General features: G+C 39.4%; 1 protein-coding gene across 3 annotated transcripts in view; it reads right to left on the minus strand.

Annotated features, from left to right (window-relative positions):
• NR3C2 (nuclear receptor subfamily 3 group C member 2) overlaps positions 1-26137 on the minus strand; it is a 222833-nt gene that overhangs the window by 89468 nt on the left and 107228 nt on the right. For all 3 annotated transcript variants that reach the window (XM_054202137.1, XM_054202140.1, XM_054202139.1), the window contains exon 3: positions 7638-7777. In XM_054202137.1, coding sequence (XP_054058112.1) covers positions 7638-7777 — 140 coding nt within the window. The remainder of the gene's footprint in view (positions 1-7637; positions 7778-26137) is intronic.

A 26137-nucleotide genomic window follows, 5' to 3' on the forward strand; every position in this document is an offset into this window, starting at 1 on the left:
GCAGTTGAAGTATTAAAAAAAAACCCCACTAAACTAATGTCTGTGACATTTGAACTTTTGTTAGCCAAAATATTTGTGCTACCTTAAATCAGCATGCATTCTCAGGGCCATCCCACTTCTATGAAGACTCTGATCTACGCAAATGTTACCCTGTGGTGTGTTATAAAAGAAAACAACTAAAAAAAAATAAATAGTACTGCAACTCAGCTGCCTGTCACATCACAGGAATGCCAAAATTTCCCCTCTCTTATAAGGATACAGAAGGTAAGCACGTGAAAGCCTGTGTGATGCTTGAATTTGTGGCGATGGAAGGCTGTTACCGAAAATAAACGAACCCTACCACTGCATATATGTTCTGTTTACTGCATATTGTGCTTGCGCAGGCTGGCTATCACCTACTGAATATATTATTTTACAGATGAAGCAGTCTAGAAATTAGTATTCATAAAACAAAGAACAAAAGACAAACAAAAGAGTGCAGGAAAAAAAAATAGTTGCGCGCAGACCTCCTAGCATCGTGCAAGCGTTTTTCAAGGCTAGACAACAGCCTATATTTAAATTCTCATCCTTGTACTTGTCTCTCCCTCTCTACAGCAACACCCGCTTGCACGGTAAATAAAAGTTACAATCAAAAAATTGCAGATGTTGGGAAGTCTTGGGGGAAGGAAGAAATTGTTAATGCTTTTGGAAAGGAATGAATGCAGATTTTTACCTTTCTTGATACAAAATATTTTCTTCAAATAATTTTCCCCGCCATTAACCAACCTGTGGTTCTTTGTGGTGCTGCAGCTGCTACACTCACTTATTCTTTGCTTGTTTTAAAACCGAGACACTGCATCACCTAAACAGTTCGCAAACCTACCCCCCTCCTTTCTGAAATGCAACCGCAGTACACTTGCTGGTTTAGCCCTGCACTCCACATTTAACACGCATCCAGCATTTCTTTTTGAGCGTCAGTCAGAGTTTCTCATGCAGGTCATGTATTCCAAGAGCCACAAGGAAAGCTTTTCCTCATATTCTGCCCCTCCCCAGCTTTAAAAAACATACAATTGTAATACATGCTCCATCCTTTATTAATCTTTCCTTTTTTTGTGTCACACCTTGTTTTTCTTTCCCCTTTTTGGGCTCACGATGCAAACCTTTCTAGCTTCTTCCTCCTACCAGCCTCCTGAACTCTGAGCTCCTAGTAACTAAAGCCACCAGGAGCAGGAATGAAGACTTCCTTTGACTGAGCAATACTGCCTGCCAGAGCGAAAAAGCAGGAAAAGTCCTTTTTATATCTATGAAAAGCATGGAAGGCTGGTGGCAGCTTCAAACCTACGATGACTTAATTATTTAAATTTTATTTTACACCTATTAACCATAGCATACGAAGTAAGAGTAGCAGCTGCTACGTGAATCTGACCAGCTCACTTGCCCTCAGCAGATCACCCATCTGCTCGCTCTTCACCTAATATTTCTGTTTGATAGGTTGTAAAACAGATTCTTGCAACAGGTCAGGAACAGAGTCAACTTCAAATCCCACATAGAAATTTCCTGGAAAACATATGGACATCTATACTGAGTGATGTCGAATTTAGAGAGGCCACTGACCTTATGAAAGTGGATAAAAGGAAAATTACAGCCTGTGATGGAAAAAAACCACTGACTCCATTACAGTGAATGAACAAAAGAGTGGAGAGTAAAGAACTGTGCGTATAATTAATTCTAGTAATACAGACCTACAAAATTCATGGGTGCACACACTGCAAAATGGTGTGGAAAACGCCTTTCTATAATGTATCAATTTCAGCTTCTACAGCATAAAAAAATATCGCTTCTTAAAATAATCAGTAAGGTAAACTTTCCTGTTCACCAGTGGTATTTTATAAAAATATATTACGCTAATTAAGCAAATTCTTCAAGAGCTATATATTCCAGCATTTAAATTCTTATACCTTGATTTTTTTCCAACTTTAATTCAAATGAAAAAATTTAGGAGGCACACACAGAGGCTTTGGTTTCTCTTTGTTTTCTACTGGGGGAGTGTAGAGCCCTCGGAAGTTCATGGGAAAACCAAAGGAAGATTACCTGTTTCTGAAAAAACGTGTTACATATAACATATCACTGTCCCTCTTGTGTGGCCTTCTGGAAGGAGACTCAGAGTACTTCCAAAAAAAAAAAAAAAGAAAAAAGACTATCCCTGGGACATTATGCATCTGGCCCATTGCTAAACCGTTGCACAGTGCCTTTGCTTGCCAAAGAACTGAATTTATCTACCACTGAATTTTCAGGCTGGCAATAGCTTGCAATCCTTCATGTGAAGATGAGACTCTAGAAAGCTGCTGGATCCCGTTGGTTATGGCAAAAAGATCGTCCTCGGTGGCTGGGAAGGCAGCCTGGGAGTTACCCCAGGTGACTGGTGGGTTGGACCCTCGGTCTTGCAGCCCAGGTTGCTTTGGTTTCTGTGTTTTCAGAGCAGCCCAGCACAAAGGGAGCTGAAGAATGGCATTTATTTTCCGTAACCCTATCTTTGAGGCAACCTCGGTTCCCACAGCTGTGCCGAGTCCCTGCAGATTGCTACACAAGAAATTTCATCCCTTCCACTACTGAAGCCAAGTTTTGGATAACCTGCTGTTCGAACACACAGCGGAGGTAGGATTTCTTTGTTACTTGTCTGCTCGCTGAGGTGCACAGCACATTTACTATATCCAGGAGGCCATTTAAATAAGACGGCATCAGATTAGACTTCGAATAATTTCCTTGAGCCAAATTTCCCCCTCCTTTCAATAGGCAAATAACAAGTGTTGAGGTGAAAACAGAAATGCAACCCTAGAACGTTCTGCTGCTGTGGCTGTGTTTCTACTTCAGAGGTGAAGAGAGATCTATGTTTCTGACTTAAAATAGCAGAAATAGCTTCAAGGCGAACCTCCTGGAGCAGAAATCAACAGCAAAATCTGAAATTTATTGAACATCACATCTTTATATTAAAAAAAAAAAAAAGGCAAGCTTCCCTATAACTAACACCATATAATTTGTTAATTCTTCGATTTTAAGTAGCCAAAAATCTCCCAGCAAATATGCAAAATAACTGGAAGATGTTGGTCATTTCTGCTGCAGTCTTTAGCACCATTTGGAGATGAAAAAAATGCCTTCCTTTTTTCTTACCTTCAAGCCAAAGGAAGAATGAAAGATTAGCTTTAGCAACTTAAGAAGTGATATAAATTTTGATTTAGGACAGATTACCTCATACTTGTCTGGAACTTGAACAAATGAAGACTAAAAATGCAAAGCATACGCAAGAACAGCTGTGATTTCTGACTTCAAGCTTCTTACTCTCCTTACAGAAAGCTGGTTCAGTGGAAAAAGAGAAGACAAGACTGGCCAGGTACTTCAGGTTCCCTCAAGGTATAGTGGATTTTCAGCCTATGACTCTATTAATGATCATAACTTAAAGTTTAAATTACTTTATGATCTGCCATAACTGTAACTTAGAAAATCATACAATATAGTTATCCTAGGTAAAAATGTATTATAAATACAAATGTCTTAACTTTTGCAGTGACACCATTTATCAACACTTTTATGGTTAAAGGATTTTAGTGTTTGCAAGGCAAATCAAATTTATATTAATGACACACAATCACGTTTCTTCATACCAGACTCATCAAGTCAGTCATCAGAAAGTTCATGCTTACTTGATATCAAAATTTTGCACTTCAGTAATTTACATCCCTGTAATGAATTCCATCTGAAATTACTTTTGAAATTTCACCAATAAACCCATTTTAATACTTTTTTGGTCTACAGCTCTCCTTCTCATAAATCCATTAGACATTTCCTGCAAGTCCCCAAAATAAGATTCACTGCGAATACAATTACCAGATGTATAATTAGAAATGCAAGCTTTAGTCTCCTTGTTGTTGTATACTTTCTTTTTTTTTAAATTTCAATGCAGTTCCTTTCTATTATAACCCCTCTGTTTTATAACGTTTCAGAGGAGCGCAAAGGAATCAGCACTCAAAGGCTGTTCGAGGAGGGCTGACAACGTTAGCAATTCTAGCCGAGACCCAAAGAGCAGGGTGATGTGCAATGGTCCCTCTCTCAAAATCCCCCTTCTCTCCGTTTCCATGCTTTTTGACACAATTTGTCTCCCCACTTCATAGAATCATGGAATGGTTTGGGTTGGAAGGGACCTTTAAAGGTCATCTCGTCCAACCCCCCTGCAATGAGCAGGGACATCTTCAACTAGATCACTTGTTCTTGTCCTTCCACCTGAACACCAGTTGCTCTCTCCCACAATTTCCATCCACAAATATCTTTTGAAGGACTACCCGTACATAACTTTTAAAATTAAAGTAAATAAAACTTTCATTTAATCAGTAGAAACTAATGACCAAAAGCCTCTTCCCCTTCAAGGAGAAAGATTCCTCCATTCAAAGAGGGCACAAACTGAAACACAGGAGGGTCCAATGTGAACACGAGGAAGCACTTTTTTACTGTGAAGATGACCAGTCACTAGCAGAGAGGTTGTGGAGTCCCCATCCTTTGAGATATTCAAAAAGCCATCTGGACATGGTCCTGGGCAATTGGCTCTAAGTGGCCCTGCATGAGCAGGGAGGGTTGGACCAGATGACCTCCAGAAGTTCCTTCCAACCTCAGTAATTCTGTGGTTCTGTGAAAACAGCACCAGCTGTAGCTGCCGTATTTAGTAAAAATTGGAAGAGGAGGCCATTTTTGACAGAATATAATTTCTCATGCCACTTTCTACTGAAGAATATTTAGTGGATCAAGTCAGAAACGTGTGTGTGTGCACACAAACGCAAATAAGGTGTGTAAAATATTCATAAATCTTTAAGAAGTCTATACGCATGATTTCAGGGAAGCAGTGAATGAAACTGGAGGAAATCTATTCTTTTACTACAATCTTTTAGAGAGGGAACAATTCATTTTTGCTCAAATAAATTAGACACTGTTATTTATAAATTCCCCAGAAAGTTGTTTCTACGTTCACAGAGGGAGTTTTTACTGTTTTCTTTGTAATAAAGACAAGAACGAAAACACTTAAGTAAAGAACACAGCTTTAGCTCAGAGATGAGACAGGTACACCCAGGATCTACATTTAAGGTAGCTCTTCCACTTTGATTTATTTTTTATTTATACCATGCACTAAACTACCATAGTTTTAAAAACATCCTCATGAACATATGATACAGAGTAATCACTAAAATATTTCATTTAAAATAGGACACCTCAGGATGGGGTGTTTTACTGGTCATGTACCCGACCGAAAAAATTTATGACGGCTCTACAAAAAAATTTTTGTTGTTACAAAACTACCTACACAAATTTTTATTCACATTGATTCACACTTATTCACAAATTTTTAGTCACATTGCATGTTTTGAGCCCAAATGCATATTATGTTTTTACTATGTTCTTTTGTGGCTAATAGTCGACAATGTACTTTTATGCACATATATATATAAAAATAAATATATACATATAAAAAATAGAAAAGTGCAAGCCAAATTTTCAGTGTTTGCATAACAACAATGCAACTGGTAGCATCAAGAGCTCACAGTCATGTGCATACCAAGCAGAAGTCTAAAAAGCATTCACATACCACTAGCAGGAACACGTATGGTAATATAATAATTCTAAAAAATGTATTTTGAGCTAATCTAAAACTCCTATCTTCAATTTTTAGGGGTGACAGGGTTGTTTTGTCTTTAATTTTTTGAGGGTTTTTTGCTTAAATCATAAACTAACAGTAATTACTGATAAATTTTAACTATGTTTTAAAAAAACATTTCTATGCCCGATTACAGAGTAATCCTTTCCTAATAATTTTGGCTTCTGAGGCTTGGAAACGTAGTCTTGCTACTTTGTTAACTCATAAAGGGAACCCTTGGTATTTTTTCATAAATTCCTGCAAAGTTGGATAGGGATATCCAATCGGATTATGTCAGAAAGGACATCAAAAGAGAAGGGCATGGTAAACGTAGATACACAGTACCTCAAAATTACAGCGACTCAAGACTGGGAAGGAAGCTTTCCTGGAAGGCAGGAAGGAGGAAGGAAGATAACAAAAGGTGCTTTCCCTTCACACAGTATGTGCAGGTGTATGCAAAACCTCACCACCACTGCAACAACAAAAAATATCCTCATGACTCAGAGGCCAGTTAGACATGGATGTCCATGACCCATCCATGATGTGGCATGGAAGCACACGGAGGAAATCACTCAGCGAAAATAAGTAAGGTTTTTCAGTTCATGTGCTACGTTCAGCACTAAAAACTCAAGGAAGAAGCTAGGGAATGAAGGTGGCAAGGTCAGCTATTGCACAACAGCGAGAGAAAATGCTTTCAGAAGAGGGAAACCTTTTCCGTGTCCTTATAACTTTGGGAATTTCATTTCAATTAGATTGACAGTTTTGATGATAGACAGATAAGTAGATTGATAGAGAGATATTATATGAGGTCCTGACCTCAATGACGCACGAGCCCTCCAGGTCTATTTAACAGAGAGCTAAATCCTTATTGCCATCAGCAGCAGGTTTAATGATTACAGAAGAAATTAATCAGATCACACATACTGCTTCACTCTTCTCAGTGCACAAGCTGGACACCATATTAAGAGTTTATTTTCTCCCTTCTAGGTTTTTCTTCATGAAAATAAATGAGCAAGTAGATAGCGCCTGCTTCATCAGTGGTTGTAAGAACATCTATTCATCAGCAAAGACTTCAAAAGATCTATACAGTATTTAACGTCCTTTGCATGCCATGAACTCTTACTCTTTATCAGGTATTAAAAACTTAATTTTTATCACTTGAAGAAATTGCTTACAAAGTCTGTAAAGGCCAAACATTTTCTTTTACCCTAACAACCCAAGCCACAGAAAGGCAACACCTACCAGAGGTCCTGTAGCACTCTGAGCGATCCTAACTTCTTTCTATTGAGATGCCGCCCAGGAAAGACTAGCTATACCATAATTAACATAAAATAGGGAGATGTCAGCAAAACACTTCTATCAAAATATAATCCTCATGAAAGTCCTAATTCTTAATGAAGAAAACAATCTCTAAGAAAAGCACCATGATCAATTCGTGCTTCCTCATCAGTCTACTGCAGCAGAGTAAAGCCACTTCTCTTTTGCTGAAAGATGAAGCAGATGCACTACTGAGTCGAAAGCCCTGGAGGTACCCACAGGGAGATAACTGACCTAAGTGAATTATACTGTCATATAAGCCTGCCAAAGCATGAGAAGACAACCGTGTTCATTCTCCAGTACGGGAAAAGCAGCAGTATGTGTATATTAATTGTGTCTGTGTCCATTAAAAATTACAAAAATCCGCTTGGAGGGGGTGGAGAAGCAGCATGATTCAGCAGTGACATGAAGTAAACCAACGCATCCTTTAGAAAGTGTACACGGCAGAACACCCTGGCATATTCTACATAAATTATACCACACGTAATTGGAGTTCATTCAGCTTTTTTTTTTCTTCAGATTAACAACATAGAATTTTACCAACGGCAGAAAACACCTAGGAAAACATGTATGTGCACGTGTGTATATATATTTCTATTTAGAAAACCCAAAGCCGCACGTATTTTTTTTCTTTCTTGTTGATGTTTTTTGTTTTGTGTTTTCTTACCTTCTACTGCTCTCTTGAAGAAAACTTTACAGCTACCACACGTAACCACTCCATAGTGACATCCAGATGCCTCATCTCCACACACTAAACATACTTTGGAAGGTCTTGAAGATCCAGTTGATACACTTCTCAATGAAGAGCTGAAGTGAAAAAAAAAAAAACAAAAAACAAAAAACAAAGAAAACAGCTATGAATATTTCAAATCACGCTGGCCGTAATGCAAAGTTCAATTAAGAATTTATAACAGGTATATTGCTCAAGGCATCTAACAATTAGGAAACCACAACTCTTTCTGGCAGTGCCTGGCTGAATACATGAATTGCTTTAATTAGTAAGTGCAATATTTTTATTGTCTGTTTTAAAACACCCATAATATATCAATGTTAACGTAAGAAGTTACCACAAGGGCAGTGGAATTTATTAGTAGCAGATGATTAAAACTGAAAATAAACAACAAATAAACCACTCTGGCAGAAACCTGATAGCTATAAATCTTCTTTCTGTTTGTTTGTTTCAAGCCTTTACAGCTAAGGAATACCTGTAATAAAACCACTAAGACCACTTTATAAAGTAGTGCAAAGTGGTGTGCTCTCTCCTGTCTGCATTCCTGCTTACCACTACAGTGGTCCTTGAGCTTATATCTAATATTTCTGTAATTTAACAGCTTACTTTTGAAGTAGTTTTGAAGCCTTTTTAACATTCTGCAAGTGCAGAAGACCCTTCCCATGTGACTGGAGGTGCTAGAAAAGCAGCACTGAAGGTTCAGAAACCACCCTGAAGTTTTGCAGACAGATGCATCTTGCAAATCCAGCTTCAACCAACTACTGCCTTCGTAAAAGTCGGGGCATTTCCGCTGGGTTTTTTTAAAATCATGACTCTCTGAAGGTATCTTTAGGAAGTATTTTCCACTGGCAACTCTAAAAGACAGCGCTCTTCAAAAACCAGTCACATTTCATGATGCAGTGAGTCTCCTCCCTCCCTTCTTCCCCCAGGAACTGGAAATGCCGCCCTAATGTAATCGGCACGCTTGGAAAAACGTGTCAGATACTGAAGGAGATGAAAGCTTTGGATCCCTCCCATGCCTCAGGAGGGGTGGGGAGAGTATTTCCTTCAACACAGCCTCTCTTCTCCAGGTAAACGTGACCTCTTGCATTTCTTCACACGTTATCTCTCTGAATGCTGCCAAACAACTACTAAAACAGCCCTAAAAGCCTTTACACGGGTGGTGAAATAATCTGATAGTTCAAATTGCAGGTCACAGGCTATTTGTTGGTCAGTCATTGGGAAATGATGTTCACAGGTAGTCTTAATTCAAACATAAGATAACCAGCTTGCTTAAGAAATCTCAGGTACGCACCCTTTGCCTTTTTCCAATTTTCTGTCTTCCTTTAAAGAGGTATACAAAAGCCAAGTGATTCACCCAAGGGCACAGCACGAATGTCACTCCAGATCAAGGACCACAACTCTCCTGGCCTGCAGCATTACTGTAACATCACATCTAAATGTCTTTTTAAAAGACAGCGTTCAGATGCTAATCAAAACGTTCCAAATAGTATTCCTGCTCTTGTCTGCTCGCTAGTCTGTTAGATTTACTAGTTTTAGTCCTCATGCTATTTATACTTTCATTACATAACATCACACTAGTTGATAATTGCTAGGTGATGGCATTAGCTCATCTGTTAGGGAGACAAAGGAAAGCCTCATCAAATCTATGTTAAAATAAGTTCTGTGTGCTCGAGTCACAGCCCTACCGATGCACTCTGCATTAATCTACCCCTAAGGAAAGGTACCTTCTTCAGGATTTGCCAAGACAGTGCCACTATTCAGCTCTGCATTTGGGTTTGTTTAGGCAACGAATGGGACTTTCTCCCTCTAGCACGTTTCATACTGCATGAAAAACATTAAGCCTCTCATTAAACAAAAGTCTTCAAAAAGGTGTCTGCTTCCTAGAGAAAATGTCAATAACCTGGAAGACTAACTCCTTGAAAATTATCTTTTTTTTTTTTTTTTTTTTTAGCTTTTTCATTGCAAACAGCGGTATTTTGTCTGAGAAGGGAAACATTTCAATTCTGACATACCACCAAAATGTCTCGGGGCATTTGTAATTTTGATGCTGCGTGTTCCCATTTCTTCGTAAGACTAGCAAAAATTTTCCTAGTCTTTCTACCCTGAAAGAAGACGGTGTTGGGGGTTTTTTTTGGGGGTTTTTTTGGGTTTTTTTTTTTTTTGTTTGTTTGTTTGTTTGGGGTTTTTTTGTTTTGTTTTGTTTTTAAATATCTAAAAAAGGTAGTTCTGTTAGAGAGCTCTTCCTGTGCAAAAATGGAGGTTTCCAGGATTATAACAGCAGTGTGCGTGTTTTTTTACTTACATATAGACACACACACACATATACACACCCTCTCTCTATATATAGATACATACTGTATATATATAACTATGTATTATTTTTAGTTGAAAATAAATTCTCACGTAGGATTTGTTGAAGGTGGGAAAGGCTTTTTTTTAGATGCAAGTTACCCTATAAAATTTCACTTACACAGAATTATTGGGTAAAAAAAGCCGGTAAAGACGCACTGAGACACCAGTTGATCCATGACTATTATTAAATGCCTACCTAAGACATAATCTATAGCATATTTTATACAGTGCTTCTCTAAAAGAAGAGCCTGAATACAGCTGAAAGGTGAAGGTGCAGCTTGAATACAAAGCACGTAGTCAACTGCTCAGCCACAGCATCACAAGTGGAAACTTAACATTCTGGAATAAAATTCAATTAACTCCCATACATCCTTTTAATCAGTTTAAAAGTGGAACAGGTTAAAACACAAACGAGGTATTTTCATTCTGAACAGGAATATCCAACACGGAGCAATTCTCAAATACTCTATTGCAAAGCAACATTGATATTAGCAGTTGGGACTTAAATCTCCTCCAACTTGTGCCTGCCTTAGCTATGATTGTCTTCTAGTAAACAACGTTTAGCTTGTTTTTAAAATTTCTTATGTTCTCTCTCACCCATCCTACGCCAAAGGATTTGCCAATTCAAAATGCTGTTATATTACTTCATACAAAGGTAAAGTGGTGTTTGTACATATCTGCAAAAAGTAAAAAGCTGAGTCCAAAAGATATGCTCAAATCATATCGCTAAACCTCAGATTAAGTCATTCTCTCCATGTAAGCTTTTCTTTCTCAACAAGGCATGCATGGATGGTTACACCTTTTCCTCCTGAATCTCTCTTACGTTCAGGCTGTCGTTCCTTTCTTAGCGACTTGACCATGGTGAAACAAGATTTGCATGAGGATCTGACTGGTGAGCAAACTACCTCTCTGCCCTCATTTCAAGGCCAGATGATCAGTGTTTATGCCACAGAAACACACTTTATTGATTCATTACTTTTATTAAACCCATTATTTAATTAACCAGTGTAGCTCTATATCCTATAATATGTACAGGCAGAAACGCTACACTAAAAAATAAAACCACTTTGAAAGTGCTTTTCATGCATGCTCCAAGTTAAAGATTTCCCTTCTCATTAATTTTCCACAGAAACATCCCATAAATTTCTATCAAGTAATCCTAATGTAAACTGGTATGTGGGAAAAGTTACAGGCAGGCAACACTTAATAGATAAAAACTAAGTGTTAAATTCAGTTGATTACAACAGATGTATACACTAATTAAATTTTAGTTCTTTTTTTTGGAGCTTAGCTTGATTTCTTACTCCAGATGCGAAGTTTAGCTACAATAATTCAAATTATTTAGGTAATACATGGTTCCCTCTTTTGAAAAAGTACAAGAGTTGGTCCAAATAAGAATGGATACCATAAAAAAAGAAAAAAAAAGGATCAGAATCCTTACAGTTGACTCCCTGGAGAGCAATTAGCCTACTGCCAAATATCTATTTGAATGACATGCTAAATCTAATGACATCTGTGGGCCACAGCAGGATTGAGTCTTAAACTTCAGACCAAGTGAAAACACTGTGTTTATGCATTTGCCCAAATCCAAATTAGAGCCTAACAACCATTGCTCTGATATTTAACCAGTTGTTTGTTGTTTTTTTTTAAAAACTTTCACACAATGGACTATCGTTGACCCAGAAAATTTCTTGTGGGCAGCAGCCTACTCTCAATATAAACTTCTAACTGAAAACCCAAGAAAAATGAAATAGTGCCACAGAGCTGGCTGCTCATCACTGCTTTCATTAGCCAGTGGTTTCCATAGGTTGATTAGGTGTTATTAGTAATTTCACGCCCCTTTCATTGTTTCCAAGACAAAGGAAAAAAAGGCAAACACACGCCCCCATACACACACACACACTGCAGGATTCAAATACAGGAGACCTAACAGTGCATACATATTTTATCGCAACGCTTTTACAGCCAAGGGCAGCATGGAGCAGTTTAACAATGCCAAATGTATCTTCTAAATGATTTGTAAAATGGCTGCTCAGATGGCTCCACTGACATTTGTCACGTTGTAGGGTATGTGATTAGGAATGAGCCCGATTTATTATCCTCAACAGTGCAAATGCTGGCAGTTAAATGCTGACCTTGACTAGCCATTGCCATCAAGCTCATTTGTGTCTCTGCAAGTTGGCTTTAGTAATAGTTATATGGAGAATTAATTAGAAATAACAGATTTTGTAAAGAAGAGTCAATAAACCTACAGATAATCCAGCATTTTAAAAGCTGATTATATAGGTTATTATGCTTTTCAAACCAGATGTCATACAGGAGCACAGTTTAAACAAACGATGCCTCTCTGATAATAAAATGAAGCACTCCAAAGAAGCATAAGCCGCAATATGAATCCCAAACTCATTTGTTCCAAGCGCTTTTATTATTATGAGATCTAGATGAGTCCTTTTTAATTCCACATCATTGACTTTTCTTTTTCATACAAAATTTTTCTAGCAGTGAAACAAACAGAAGAAACCTGGGTACACCTCAACAAATAAAGTTATGCGAAAAAAAAGGTAAAAACAATTTGAGATCAACATCGTATTTTCAAGAAAAGGAAAAAAAACCAAAAAAACACCAAAAAAACACCTTTAAGAGGAAGAATAATCAGGAGATTCAAGATACAGAGACTGCCAGCATCTTCCTGAAGGGGTGTAACCTCCATCGAGAGACATCTTCTACTGGGGACTGGCACATGAAAACACGAAAATGATCTCCCACGCTGAATGACAATACAGCTCCTCACAACCTGGCACTAAAATCAAGAGACTGATTACTGACTTTACAGTACCCTGGAAATATACTCTTCTCCCCCTCCAAATAGTCCCCTGAATTTTTCCTGGTTTCCACAGCAAATCTTATGTCCTCAAGTGCTTCCTTTGACTCCTCACTTCTCTAGTGGCTCTCCTAGTATCTTCCTTCCTTTAACTCATCGTTCACTCAGCCACCACCTCCTCTTCACATTAACTCCATTATTTTTGTGCATGCTCACATGGAAAGAATAATTTCACTGCCAAAGATAACCTACTAATTATTTAGAAGATGTTATACTGGTTGTCCAATAGATTATCTGACCACTACACAATGATGTTGGTCATGACCTCCACCGGTGGCAGGTATCATCTCACAGATTTTGCTCCATGCTGCTAGTTTTAATTGTCAATACTAAGTTTTGATCAGTATCAGTTTCACCCTGTGTAGCCTGAATTTTTAAAGAAGTTTTACTGCAGGAGGGCACCCTGGCTCTCCCCTGTAACTACTTGCATAAAGCAGATCAGCAGACTGGAAAATGGTATTTCTTAAATGTCAGACTAAATAAACCAATCTCCTTGTCAGCAGACCAAGAAAGCATAGAGAAGTGAAAAGGTGCAGGGATGAAAGGATCAGATTTTCGGAGGAGAAGGCAGTCACGTGGGACCTCACGAACGCTGAGCTAAGGAAGGACCACTGAAACCAACCCATTCCTGAGCCTCAGCAGCAACGCTCCCACGTGCAGATGGAGCAACGTTTGCCCTCTGACGTATGGCAGAGAGGCATACAAATCGCTAAATAACCTGGCTGCAAATTCTGCCGGCCGAGTTTCTCGGGGCATTATCCTGCTCCTACAGAGATGAAAACAGACATTACAGAAACGGTTATGTTTCCTTGGATAAAAAACAGGACTCATACGGACACTACCAATCTCATACCTGCAGCCTTAAGAAAAGGCTAACATTTTTTTTTTTTTTTTAAGACTAAACCTTAAAACAAACAAACAAAAACTTTAAGACTCAGAAATCTTGACCAAAATCTAAATATTTTAGGAAGGCTGTGTAGTGTACTTTTGTGCACATTATGGATGATAGACACCAAGCGTAATATCTGAAGCAGTGCACGCTTACTCTGACATCTGTAGTATTGTATCAGTCCGTAAATAATGTAAGTGGTTAAGGAAAGAATTAATTTTTTCCTTCTCTCTACTAGAATAACAAAGATAACAAAAACATTCATTGAAAACATTCAGGAAGTTCAATTAAGGAAGAAAAACGACCTAGAAAACAGTATCTGCTTGTGCTATAAATCAATTATTTTTGAAACGTCCCAAACTTCAGGATCCTGAAGCTCTTACTTGTATTACCACTTATTCACTTTAGCTTGTTTTGTTTCAGCTAATGATGAAGAATTCATGCAATCCAGTATTACTCGCTGTAATTTAAAAAAAAATGGACCAGTATCTCACCAAAATAAACTTATTCTGCCACCTACGAGTTTGAAGGTATATTTTAAGAAATTTGAAAAAAAAAAACCAAAACCAAACAAACCCCGAACAGACAATTTCAGTAGCTGTGATGCTAAATTTAATTTAGTGGTTAGTCTCAATTATATTTTTTTTAAGCACAGAGGTATTCTATTCCAAGACAGAAAATTTTCATTTGTTTGAACTTCAAATACTACAACCCTAATACAAATGTATAGATCAAAAAGTTAATCCAGTATTTATACTTTTTTTCCCCTCTTACGAAATGCTTGATACAACGGAACATGTAGAAATCATAGGGGAAAGCGCATTTAGTTTAGAGAAAGCAAACTGAGGAATGAGCTGTTTTCTTTCCTCAACAACTCCAGCTTTCACATAGTTACTTTATTTAGCAATGCCCAGGGGTCATATATCACACTTTGATACCTGGATCTTAACTATGGTAACAAACAAACTCTTGATGTTCACTGATAACAGAAAAGGTTCCACCCTTTATCCCAGGTCCCCCCAAACCTAAGACGATTCACTCGGGATTTTAAAAAAGCATTTAAATTGCAGTGTTTATTCTGCAAATAGAAGCTGATGGGTTCTCCGGTGCCGTAGTCACCACTGAACAGGTTCCTGTATTTAGTTTAACCTTAAGGCATATGTTGATTTTACAAAATGAAGCAAGTGTACTAAGCTCCTTCAGTTTCCATTTACCTTAGTGGATGCTGACAGGACCCAGCATTTTCCTCAACCCAGCTGTAAGCCTTGACTTTTCCGTGACCTTCTCTCCTGAAATCTTTTGGTAGCAACTACAGTTGGCTATCCAAATTTTACCTCAAAATAATCTGTCAAATATCAAAAAATAGAAACTTAAGCATAAATAAAAGTGTGTGTTCTGGCGGACTGAAACCAAGGAGCACTTATCTCCTAGGGAAATAAATCTACTTTTTACCTACTGATTTAGAAATCAGAGAAGTTTAACATCCTCCTAATATTCTTCTGCACTGCTCTTGTCTCCTCTAACTACTTTTACTATGTACCAAGATCCAACTGCCCCAGGGAAATAAAAATTTACTTGTTCTGCATTTTTTTTTTTAATTACATAAATATAGTTATGTATTGAAACAGAATGGCTAACCTAGATGGGGAATTTCCTATCGGGAGCAAACCTCCAACTTTGGAAACCGGAGACCAACAGCAATCCTCGAAGTGCATTTGCTCTAACTTTTCATATTTGGTCCACTTATAGAATTAGTGCAGTTTAAATGCATGCAATGTTGGTATTTGTGCTGCTGATTATAAATTGCCGCGTATTGTATAGCAAGATAAGGCAGGCACAGTCTATCTGAAAAATGATCTAGTTAATTATTGAAAGTCTATTGGGTGGGGGGGCAGAGAGTTCACTTAACTCTTACTTCTCCCGCACCTGCCGTGACCAAAAGGAAGAAACACAGCTTTGAAAATCCAGTTTTTCATAGCACCATCTCATCTTCCACCACTGAAAAGAAATGTGTAAATTAATAATGCATCCTGATCACTCTCATACGAGAGCACAGTAATGTTTACTCGGTGAGGCTCTGCTGCCTTCTTGGTCAGCAATATTTTAAAACTGCATAAAACACAGTGATTTAAGTGAAGTTCACCTGCTGATGGGGGCACCAATGGGAAATCATTACCCTGAGGAACTGTAGGCAAGACAAGACTGCGTGACTATTTTGCTCTGCTATTGATGACTTCTAAGACAAGGAAAAATTGAACAAGGAAGGAAGAAAAATATACAGAGAAGTGAAATGCCGGGAGATGCTACCAGTAATAAGAACATCTCTTTAAAAACCCTCCTCTTTTCAAATAAAGCTCATTACTTTTTTCAAGTCCTTTCCTCAGAGTTTAAACAAGCTACTCCTAAAAATACCTGCCTTTGCTTGAAAGCTTTATTTTATGAAACCCTTATTACAGCAACTTGAAAATGACATTGATGACCAGAGTACCGACCATTTTCAACCTTAAGAAATGTTATTCTGTTGCAGAGACCAAAATCTACCTGGTATGTCTGGCAAGGGTTTGGCACCACAGGTCCTAAAATAGTACCTGTATCAAAAATGCTAGTTTATAACAGAAGCAGCTCGGTCCAGTAGTACGTACTCGCCTACTACAAACTATTTGTGTCATCTTCTGAGCGCTCGATAGCTTGCGGAGAAAGCCACCACACCGCTAATGCCCTAAGCACACAATATAAAAAGTTTACAAGAGTTCCGTAATCATATTTAAAAAAAAATAATTTAAAATATTTCATAACAGCAAAAAGTAAACAGAACTGCCATCCTCAGTCTACTGGGGATTAAAATACCACAATAGAAAAACCTCCAGAGCAACCATGAAACCATAGGGAAAAAATGCACCAAAGCACAAAAAAAAAAAAGGTTACCATGGGAACAAAGGCTATTTTCCAACTTGTCAAATAAAAGCCCCAGTATGGCAGACCTTTACTCATAAGAGCAATCCCACAGGCTTTGAACGGCAACATGTATAATTATTGCTTGAGCTGAAAGAATCTGATAGGGGGATGGAGGGGGAGTTTGCCCTTTCAACTGCCTTGTGCTCCCCCACACCCAACAAGACAAAATTAGTATGAATGTTGGAAGCGTATTGGCATTACGGTACCCAGTGTATGCTATATTATAATTCCACATAGGAACAGAAAATAGAAGTAGCAAAGACCATACAGTAACCGGAACTTCAGAAACAAGGTGTAGGGAAAAACGAAAGGCAACACACAGTTCACAATATTATTTAGTATGAGTTACCAATGTAGAACTGAGTAATAAGACTCGAGCCCGTAAGCGTATCAGAGAACAGACTTAAATATCTTGCAACGCGCAGTGAGTTCCGAGTGCATTTGTAAAAGGAAGGATGGAAAAATAAATAAGCCACCAAAGATGATCTTACTAATCAAAAGGTAATAATCCTTAATAATGTTAGACACGGTGATTTACGTTTTACTGGAAGTTTCCAGCTTGGCACTTGTTTCAGATGATACAGTAAAAGCTGAACTCCAACTTTATCACCATCTCTGATTAGCAGATATTTTAAAAGGCAAATAGTCACATTATTTTGAAATATCTTCTGTGACTTCTAAAAACACTATTTGAAATAATGAAGGCTTCATTTTAACTAACATTATTCCATTTTAAGAAATTCAAGCTGTTCATGGTGTTTTAATGCATATGACTATTACTTGATACAAGAAATAAGAAGATTCTTGCAGGTCTCGGTTGGGGGGACTACACAGACATCGAAGCAGTTTGTAAATTTGTCTTTTCCACCTTCCTGGTCCCACAGCCCCAGTAAAACATCTTCCGAAAACTAGAAAGTAGAAAAGCTGGGGTGATCTCCACTTCTATTTCTTTTACCGTTCCCCTCTTGTTGCCTTCACGGGCTTTTGCTACCTTTGGACAGTGTAATAAAAAGACAGTTGTGATGTCTGAGGGACACGCAAGGGTTATAGCAAGCAGAATATGCCTGCATTGAGTAGGCAATCCAGGGCAAATGGATGTGGGATTCGCACCTGTCAGCTTCTGGGAGAAGGAGAAAAAGCAAAGAAGGAAAAATGGGATCGGAACAGGTATTCAGGCAGATCTTCATGCGGTCTCTGAGTGGTGAAGCTGGCCCTCGTGCAAAAATCCCTTGTTCTGCTGACTGTGGCGTCTTTGCTTGGCCAACTACAGCTCCAGGGGGCTTTGCCTGTGCCTATCTGCAAACATCATCTAGTCCAGACACTTCCCACTCTCTCTGATTCTCAGGATGCTAACCCACAGTTTGTAATTGGATTTTCCCCGATACCTTAGTAAGTTCTCTAGCCATCAGTTCTTCAATTGATGTATCTAATATAAAGGTGCCACTCTAAGGCTGTGAATGAAGCGCTGATGCTTTGGAAACACAAAACGAAACCCAAACCCACCACATACTAGCTTTAAGTTCTAGGCGTGCAATCCCACGTATAACCTGGTTTTCAAATATAACCCATACGTTACATTTCTTCACCAGCACACTGTGAAGTTCCTCTGTTGAACTGTTCCCTATAGGCCAGCTTTCCATAGAGGATTCTCTCATGTTTTCACAGAGTATTCAACAACCAGAGTGATATAAGAAAAACACTTTCATTTTCTCTTCAGTACAAAAAAGTACCTATGCAACCCTCCTCCTGTTCAGGAGGCAAACATCTACCCTGCACAGCTCTAGCAAGTATGTGAGTAATTCCTTCTAAAATGACTAGCTGCTGCTAAAGGGCTCTGTGGTACCTTCTCAGAAAATACACTGACAGAAAAATCAAAGTTTTAGACATGTTCTGATCCCAGCCCAACCCGTGAATTTCGTCACAGGTGAAACAGCCTTTTCAGGCTTCATATCTGCTTGTAAAAATTGTGATTAGCGGGGAATACGGCAAGTAGCAGCTCCGGTTCAGACAGGGACATCACTTCCCACTTGTCCCACCTCTGCTACACAAAGTGACAGTTTGCAGAGACGCTTACTTTTATATTTAAAACAAGGTAAAGTACAGTCAGTCCTGTTGGTGGCAATATTGTTGATTACCACATTTATTTGTACACTTCAAGTTCCTCTGTTTCCCCTTGCCCATAGCTTACGTGAAGGGTCAAGCAGTATGGGCCAAGAGAGAGATACATTAATGAGTATTCAACAGTCCAACTTCTCAACCCTAATGTTGTAGAAGGAATGAAGATATTCTTTCCATACTTCTTCCTAACTTAGAAAGCCAGGTAAGTTGAACAACTGGGGGGTTGAGGGTAGAGAGAGAGAGAGAAGAAAAATGTGAACCACCCATCTTTGTAGAGCCTTTCCCTCTATTTTGTCTCTTGCAAACGAGCAAGTTTTGAAATGGACACAGAGAAAGAGATATTTTGAACTAATCATCACCATCACCAGTTAGAAAGACACTGCATACTTGCAGCTGCCAGAGCCATTAGGAAGACTGTATCGCTAGAGCATCTGATCTCGTACTCCCAGCACATATGTAACCTGCATGTGTGCAAATGCACCAACTGCACTCACGCTCTACAGCTTTACAGCTATTCGCAATTTTTAATTCTACACGCCCCTTGGATTTGGGTAGAATTACACCTATTTTAGACACCGGGAGATCATGACAGAGGAACAGCTTATGTCATAAAACAGAGCAGCATCAGATCTGAAATGCAGTTGTTCACAGCTCACCAAAGAAGTGAAGACTTTCAAGCAGAAGTACTATTGAACCTTGGAAGATACAGGTTTTAGAAACTAGATGCACAGTTAACACTAAAGAATTCCTTTTAAAATCAGCAATAATTACATAATAGGAAATCTCTGCTCCCATTAACTAAATAAAAATTCTATTGATAGCCTGTAGAAGTAGAAGGTAAAATCAATTGCATGTGTATTTTTAAAATATTCCAAACCCCAAGTCCTTTCAACCCTCCCTTTCCCTTTTTTCACAGCAAGTGTAACCGCTGACATGTAATAGAGTTATACCATATTAAATAACTATAGATTTTAACTTTTAAATCAATTAAAATACCCCTCCATTATATGTCAGAGTGACAAGTAATAGCCTGCTGAGTGCCGTGGAAAATTTTGGTCAAATAGCAGATGAGGGCTGCAATCACTGACTGATACCTAGAGCAAAGGCTTTTGGTAATTCTCCCACAAGCAATCACAATCGCTGACAAAGTTCAAATTTGTCTTGACAGGATTGTCAAGGCAAACTAGAAACGTTCACAATTGCAAGTCAAAGAATTCATTTTTATTCAGCTGAAATTCACTCTACTGCTCACATACTAATGATACACAGTACTGTACCTACCACTCTCTCGGGCTGAATAGCTGCAACCCATATAGTAAAGACTAAAAGAAAATGGGAGTATTAAAGGAAAACACAGACCAAGGAAGTTATGTTTTGCAACTAACCCAGCCCCTGTTCCTCTCCTACATCCTCTGCTGCATACTGTGAAAACTCTCTTACAATATACACCAGGCCTTGATTTTGGAAGGCCACTTGCATTTAACTTCAGTGGGAATAAGAGCTGGTACAATAATTAAAAATACCACCATCCCTCCCATTTCAGGAAAAGGATGTTTAACTGTTTATGCACAAAAGCACCTTACTGTAGAGGCAAACTGACAGTTGAGTGTGCATAATTATGTGCTTATGCATAAATTTACACAATTTACATAGTAATCAAGGTGTACAGCAGAGTGAGCAAACATTATTACTCGCTAAGCCATCACCCCCCAGATCTCATTTAGGCAGCCTGTCTGTGGCACAGACTTTCAATTTTCTATAGCAAGGACTGCAATACTTACAATCATTGCTAAGCCACGGTATCACTCACTGACACGACAGGTCCCACAGAGAGTGCAATTAAAACCAAACAGAAAGAACCCGACGACACAGATTCTTTGCTCCATTAAGCAATTTCTGCCTATTCTGAAACAATCTCCTTCCCCACCCCACCCCCCTGTAGCCGCCGAAGTTATTTCTGCTATAAACAGGTGTGCAACATGCAGAATAAGCACTTGGGGAAGAAAGAAGACGACTCAACAAAGAGTAGTAAGTTTTGAGGACCCATGGTTTCGAACCGTGCAGCAATCACAGTGTAAGTTAACTTTATTACACAGCCGGAGGATCCAAGAAGACCCTGCTATCCCCACTTGCAGCCCTTCAGGCTTCAGACCGCTCCAGGCAGCTCCTGGCGCAGGAGCCCACTCCAGTCACAAAGTGTTAAGAAACCTACAAGTTCTTACTTCCGTATCGGCTTTCTGTATTCCCAATTAACATATACAAAATAAAGCAAGTGCTGAGCTCCAAAGTATATGAAAATGGTTTTACTACTATTTTTTTTTCCTAAATTATTAAGTTGTTATTCAGGAACAGGAATAATGAAACTTTTGTTTCCTAGGGCTTCCTCCTCTTTGCTTGCAACATTTACGAGGAGAAAAACGCAAACTATCACCTTTCCTCTACTGGGGGCACTAATTGGGTGTCTCCCTTCCATCCTGTCACTTATTTTAATGGAACTGGTAAGAGATAACAGCTAAAACTGAAAGAGGTAATAGCTACCCACTGTCAAATTTAGTTGAAGTTGGCTGACATTCAAAACTTATTAGGTGGGAACACGTAGACAGCTCAGTTACATAAAACTTAATTTCCTTAGGCTCTGTCTAGGGTTTTGCTGGACTTGCTACCATAACCAGTAACTAGATAGGAAAATGTGCTCAAAAAGCTATCATCACATTAGAGCTCTGGACACTCACACCTACTCACATATTTAAAAAGCATCATCTGCTTAATTAAAGCACGCAACCTCCTCGGAAGAGCCTGCCCTCCATCCAACTGAGCATGCCCAAATGCACCCCGTGAGCCGATACAAACCTTCCTGACCCTCCTTCTCATTCCCCTCCAGGTTGCCACCTTCTCCTTTTCGTGGTCCACAGCCTCCGGCACCTACCTCGCCATTACGGCGGCGTCCAAGGAGCAAGGGGCTGGGAAGCCCGCTGCCGCCGGCACAGCATTGCCACCTTCTCCCTCGTACCCTCCAGGTCTCTGGGGAAAGGGCTGGGGAGTCCCACTTCGTGACGGGAGTGAATATTTGATTTAGCTTGTTTAGAATTAGTGCATCACTGGCGAAACCCACATTTATAAATCTTGTTAGCAGCCTTTGCCCCAGCTCACCTGAATTAAGCTCCCAGGTAGCTGTGCGGCCCCACCACAGCCCGTGACTCCTGTCTTCACCCCCACCATGAACATGGCCCACAGGGGAAAACCTGCTCCTCGGTTCAGAGCAAGCAGAAGACTTAGGTCCAAATGGATTGGATACTGCTTGGTTTCGTACTTTTTTTTTTTTTTTTTGCAATTCAAAGTGACTGAAGCAAAGTATCCACTTCCTCTACATTAGACATGGTGCTACCAATGATACCTATGCATCTCTGAAGTTCTTCTGCACACTTCTGGAAGAGTTTCCATTATGACAATGAATTAAATCCTACTGTTCTGTATTGGAAAGAGTGCTTTTTTTGGCTTAAGCTGGTAAGAAATTAACCCCATTTTTGCAGCACGTTAACAGCTACAGATACCCATCTGATTCAAGTGTTTTTGTTTTGCTCGTTTTCCTTGAGTAACATGTTCTAGTTTTGCATATACCTATAGAAGTCCAGACATTGAATCTGCAAAAATGGCCACAGTGGATCACTGTCTTTTGTGTGGTTTTGGACTCCAAACGTGGACTTTCCTTGAACACATCCTTGCAATATTTCCTGGACTTGCCTCAGAGCCATTCTAATTTTAATGAGTCCACAGAAAGTGGCTTCAGGCAGCACACTGTCCATCCTTCTCTTTGAAAATCTGCATCTGTGCTCCTGTATATACAAAAACAGTGTTTCTAAGCTGAGTATTTGAAAACACTTGTAAGAACTTGACACCTAAAACCCTTTCCAGGCCTTTTACACCAGGAAGGACACAAAGACCATCCAAGAGGAACTGGTTAATGCTTGGAAGAAACAAGGCTGTTATCCAAATTTCACAGTCATACAGAGGAATGTTAATAAAAGTAAATGCATACCAAGCACTTGTTTGAAGTTCAGTGCTTCTTTCATTCCAGAAACACTGCTTTAATCTCGCAAATGCTGCTCTGCCTTTTGTTATCCTCTCTCATGACTGCGTTGTCAAGCGCAGTGCTCAGGCAACTTTGCTGCAGAAGTAGCAGAAATTGCCTACAAATGTCAAGCCTGCGCTGCTAACGTGCACATTCTCTAGCAGAGCAGGACCTCAGTTTTCCTCATGACAGTGCTCAGGCCAAGCTGTTTGGCAGAATAATCTGGAGAGTCAGTCCTTCCTGGCTCTCAAGCATCTGGGAACCAACTGCAGTTGCTGGCAGAGAGCGGGCTGCAGGTTATCAGCTGCACGACCTTGGATTTGATGCAAAAATCGCTGAAAGCTGAAAATTCTCCCAACCCCGTAAACATGGCATGCAGTTTCCCCTACTGCAGTCTCCAAGCATGTCAAGAAGCAGCTCTGCCTACAAGACACCAAGGCAGATCAGGGAAGGGATGAAGCCTTGCTCCGTGCCCTTCTGACAGGGGAAGTTGTGATGTTCTGCCTTGACTGAAAACACTCGCCAAGAGTTGCCAATTCAAGAGCTTGCCCGAACAGCTGAATTTTGCTGAAGCCTGAAGAAACCCTTGAGATTAATGGCATTACAGCCTTTGGTTTACTTGACAAAGACGATATACAGACCTTTATTCTCAGCTTTTCAGAGTTTTCCTTGGCTGCAAAATTGCACTAACCGTTCCTCAACCAAACCAAACTGCTGGGTCTGCTGACCATTATCCTAGCAAACACAGAAGTTTCTTTTTCCTGCAAGAAGCGAATGATTACACCGGTTTCCAAAGCACGAGCTCTATTCCTTTTGTCGAGTTGAATCTCTGCATCCTTGAACTTCTGAGGAATCACCTTCTTGTCCTTGACGGCTGTAAATAGTTGTGCTTTTGTCAGGCCAGGTGGTGCCCCCGACCAACTACTCCAGCAGAAGTACCACGAGCGCCTGCTGCCCTTCTCTCCAGTATTTACAGGATAGATGGAAGAGTTTGTGCTATTTTGCTGCCAGCTGCTCTTGGGTGGGTAGGCTGGAGAACTTCATTTAATGCTTCGTCAGAGATGCCAGATGGACATTTTAATAAACTGTTGAAGTGTTCACGCCACTAATTTGGGATTTCCTTGAAGCTCGTTCTCAGTGTTAGACCATCTTGACTATGCTGATGCAACACCACTGCATTTGCAGCCACAGACTAGTTTTAAGCAGCCATAGAGGTTCAGGTAGGTTCTCATGCTTTTTCTGCCATTACAGTTACAGTTTAAACCAATGGCAACCTCCCAGGGTTTCTGCAGAAACCACTTGTGCAGCCACAACAAATTCATGGTGGCCACAGTCAGAGCATAGCCCATAAGCTTTTACCAGGCAGCCCCAAACGGGGCTACGGGTTGCCTGTGGTCACTGTCATAGCTCCTAAAAAACACTGGTCCCAGCTGGCAGCAGAAGGTATAATGACTAAATAAAAATACAGGAAAGAAAATAGAATAAAAGTGGCTTTCATAAATACTGTAGAGTAGTAAGGCCCCCAAAAATGAATAATGTAACTGGCTGTGCCCTTTAAGGCATTTACTAGCTATCTTAAAGTTACTATGGTTGCTTGAAAAGGAAAAAAAACAACAAACTATGATACGAAGAGAGCCTAAGAAGTCTATGAATGAATATTGATAAACTGCTGATCGTGATGTGCCATAATTATTCTTAGAGCATGAGGTCACAATCCTGAATTATGAAACTGCTGAAATAATATTTTTAAAGTTTCATCTTTCCCTTATGCATAAAAATCTCTGCTAAGCCTGCAAAATCTTGACCTCAAATTTAAGGACATTATGCTACTTTAATAAATTATATAGAAGGCTTGACTTGTGATCAAGAAAATATTAAGGCTTGGGTTATTATATTTTACATTATTTCTTTATTCATTAAACCTGAAGAGCTTTCATTAAAAATACAGTAATTCAATTCGCTGCCATATTATTAACAAAACATGATATACATATTTAAATTCCAATGCTGTGAAGGAGATGACAGGGATAAACTATATACTGAATAACTGAAATCCAGACGATCTGAAAGAAACACGATCTTTTATATAAAGCAAGGGCTTCAACATTTTAACTGAAGACCAAATTTATTTGAATGGGTATTGTGTCCTAAAAAAACATTTAAAGAAAATATCTGGATTCCTTCGGATACTTCTACCTTAAGCTTTATACTTAACTAGACCTTAGGTGGGAAAGTTTGTTGCTGTCTCCCATTGCTCTTCAAAATTTGGCATACTGTTGCTGTTCCTGATACGGCCACAGTGCGCCTGTTTGCAGGATTGAGAAGTTACCCACCAAGACTGTTACTCAAGTGCACAAGTATGGCTATCGCTCCGATTAACTGTTTATGAGCTGTTCCACTGCTCTAGAAAAAGCGCACCGCTATCAGAAAAGAACTGCTCATTAGAAACCAGCCTGTTAAGGTATTTTTAAATATAACAATGCGATTTCAGTAGACATACGCACATTATTTTTTAAGGAGAAAAGGAACAGAAGCATTTTACTCTGGAGCCGAGTGCTTTAAAATTTTAATGAAGAAAGGATTTAAGATTGTATTATAGGAAACAATGTCTCATTGACAGAAATGTAGTTAAGACAGCCCTGCAGATCTTTCCCATCTCTTATTTCTGTGCCCTCTTACCCTAGACATGCACATGCTTCCACTCCCTCGCCGCATGGAACCACGGTGAGCGCAGTCTGAAGACTGGCCAGGAAGCAGAGACTGGATGCTGCTTCCACGTGGCTCCTCCTGCAAGGGAGGGTCTCTGACATATCTTCCCTTTACATCCAAAATGCTGTTGGGAATAACTCTGCACTCCAAATCCAAAATCCCTCCCCCTCTCAAATAGATCAAAAATTAAATAAAAAAAAAAAAGGGGTGGGGTGGGAAGGCAAACCTGTCCTGGCCTAATGCTCCGAGGTGCTCTGGTTATTACTGATGGTACAGAAAGATTACATACATCACTTTTGTATTACTGCAGTCCTCAAATGTTTCAAGAAATTCACGCATGTAAAACAATCACTACTACTTGAAGCTGTGCCCTTCGTTCCCAGTTTTCTACAATTTCCCTATTAGAAGTACCCAAGAAACCATCTCATCTGATGCCCTACCAGGCAGAGATACTTTGGACA

The sequence above is a fragment of the Rissa tridactyla genome, chromosome 5 (assembly GCF_028500815.1).
Source record: "Rissa tridactyla isolate bRisTri1 chromosome 5, bRisTri1.patW.cur.20221130, whole genome shotgun sequence".
Taxonomy (NCBI): Eukaryota; Metazoa; Chordata; class Aves; order Charadriiformes; family Laridae; genus Rissa; species Rissa tridactyla.